At 38.6% G+C, this 2,028-nt stretch overlaps 1 protein-coding gene across 1 annotated transcript; it reads right to left on the reverse strand.

Moving 5' to 3' along the window:
• Positions 1-266: 266 nt before the first annotated feature.
• LOC127684225 (putative olfactory receptor 5AK3) lies at positions 267-1,196 on the reverse strand. The gene has a single exon (XM_052181180.1). The coding sequence runs from the start codon at positions 1,194-1,196 to the stop codon at positions 267-269; it is 930 nt and encodes a 309-aa protein (XP_052037140.1).
• Between the last annotated feature and the right edge of the window lie 832 nt (positions 1,197-2,028).

Raw genomic sequence — 2,028 nt, forward strand, 5'->3', positions numbered from 1 at the left:
AGTATACTTGTGGCATACAATCTCTCTCTCACACACCTACAATTAAAATTAAATATATCTTTTAATGAAGCACAAAGCAACACTGAACACATTTTTTCAGAGAGCGTGAATGAACATTATTTGAGTTTTTCCTATACCTGTTAACTACAATTTATATAATGAAGTAATGTTTTTAAACCATGGGCCACTCAACAAGTGTCATGATATTTAAGATTGAGAAGTAGCTTGTCTGATAAACTTTGTTGAGGTATAAATAGATGTTCAAATTATAAGCATTTCCTCCCTATCTTTTTGAAGGCTTCTATTACATCTTGGTTTCTCAGACTATAGATCAAGGGGTTCAACATGGGAATAATTATTCCATAAAATACAGAAGCTGCCTTTTCTTGCTCTGGAGAGTCATTGGTATGTGGGTGTAGATACATATAGGAGAGAGTCCCATAGAAAATGGTGACTGCAGTCAGATGGGAAGCACACGTGAAGAAAGCCTTCTTCCTTCCTGCAGCAGAAGACATCCTTAGGATGGCAGCCAAGATATATATGTAGGAAAAGATGACAACCAGCACAGTGCTCATCAGGTTGAACCCCACAAAGACCGTCAGTAGCATGATACTGAAGTCAATACTGGAGCACGATAGGGCAAGAATGGGAGGTTCATCACAGAAAAAGTGATTAATGGCATTGGATTTGCAGAAGTTCAGGGAGAAGGTAAAACCTGTGTTTACAGAAGCATTTAGGAAGCCCATGGTATATGAACCAACCAGTAGCAGAATGCACAGTCTCTGAGACATGACTATGGGATAGCGCAGTGGGTTACAGATGGCCACATAGCGGTCCACAGCCATAGCAGCTAGGATGAAGCAGTCAATGGTGGCGAAAGTACCATAGGCTAGTAGCTGTAACATACATCCTATGAAGGAGATGGATGCTCTTGATTCTGTGAAGTTTTTTAGCATCTTGGGAGTAATAGCTGAGGTATAACAGAGATCAACAAAGGCTAGGTGTTGTAGGAAAAAGTACATGGGTGTGTGGAGGGAAGGATCAATTCTGATGAGCAGGATCATGCCAGTGTTACCCATGAGTGTGGCAATGTAGATCATTAGAAATATTATGAACAGAATGTGCCAAGATTTGTGCTGCCCAGCAAATCCCAGAAGAATGAATTCAGTCACTTTGGTGCCATTACTTTGTTCCATGGTTAGTAAAAGAAACATAAAAAATCTTCTGAATATAAAGACAGAGAAAAAAAGGAGGGAGGTCATTGGAGAATGGATGGAGAGAAGAAGGTTTATGGGACATATGGGGAGGGGGGATCTGGGAAAGGGAAAATCATTTGGAATGCAAACAAAGAATATAGAAAATAAAAATATTTATAAAAAAAAATCTTCTGAAGAGTTGCAGAGAAAGAAGAGTGGAGAAAGCTGAGGACATTATCCCTGAACATATTCCATAATGTTTACTTTCACAATAGGAATAAGAAAACTTTCTGTGGAACAACTCATGTTAGTTTTAAAGGAGAATATGAGGAGCTAGGTACAATGGCTCCCATCTGTAATCCTAGAACTGGGGATGTAGAAGTTGGAAGATTCAGGACCAACTGGGGCCATGAAACCAAACCACAAAGGAAGAAAAACTAAACAAAATAACTAATACATGGCATGTCAGTTTATACAGTTTCACATAGAGTCTGGAGAATAGTCATCTAGCAGTATCTGTGTTCTCAGGGGCAGACAAGCTTGTCATAAATACACCAACAACCAACAATAGAAAGAATAGCTTATTTAGTTATTTATCTAATCAAGTGTAAGTTATATATATCTGTGTACATGTGTTTTTTTTCACTTCTGTGGACATGTGTCTGGGCCAAATGTTGAGATCTGGTGTCTTCTTCCAGTGCTATTCACCCTATTATTTGTGCCAGTTTCTCAATGAATTTAGGGCATACCACAGTAGGTAAAGTGCTTGCCATGTAAGTCCTTTATGTATGAATGAAAATGTGATTTCAACCCTCAGGAAAAAGAAAACAAA

This window comes from Apodemus sylvaticus, chromosome 5 (assembly GCF_947179515.1).
Source record: "Apodemus sylvaticus chromosome 5, mApoSyl1.1, whole genome shotgun sequence".
Lineage (NCBI taxonomy): Eukaryota > Metazoa > Chordata > Mammalia > Rodentia > Muridae > Apodemus > Apodemus sylvaticus.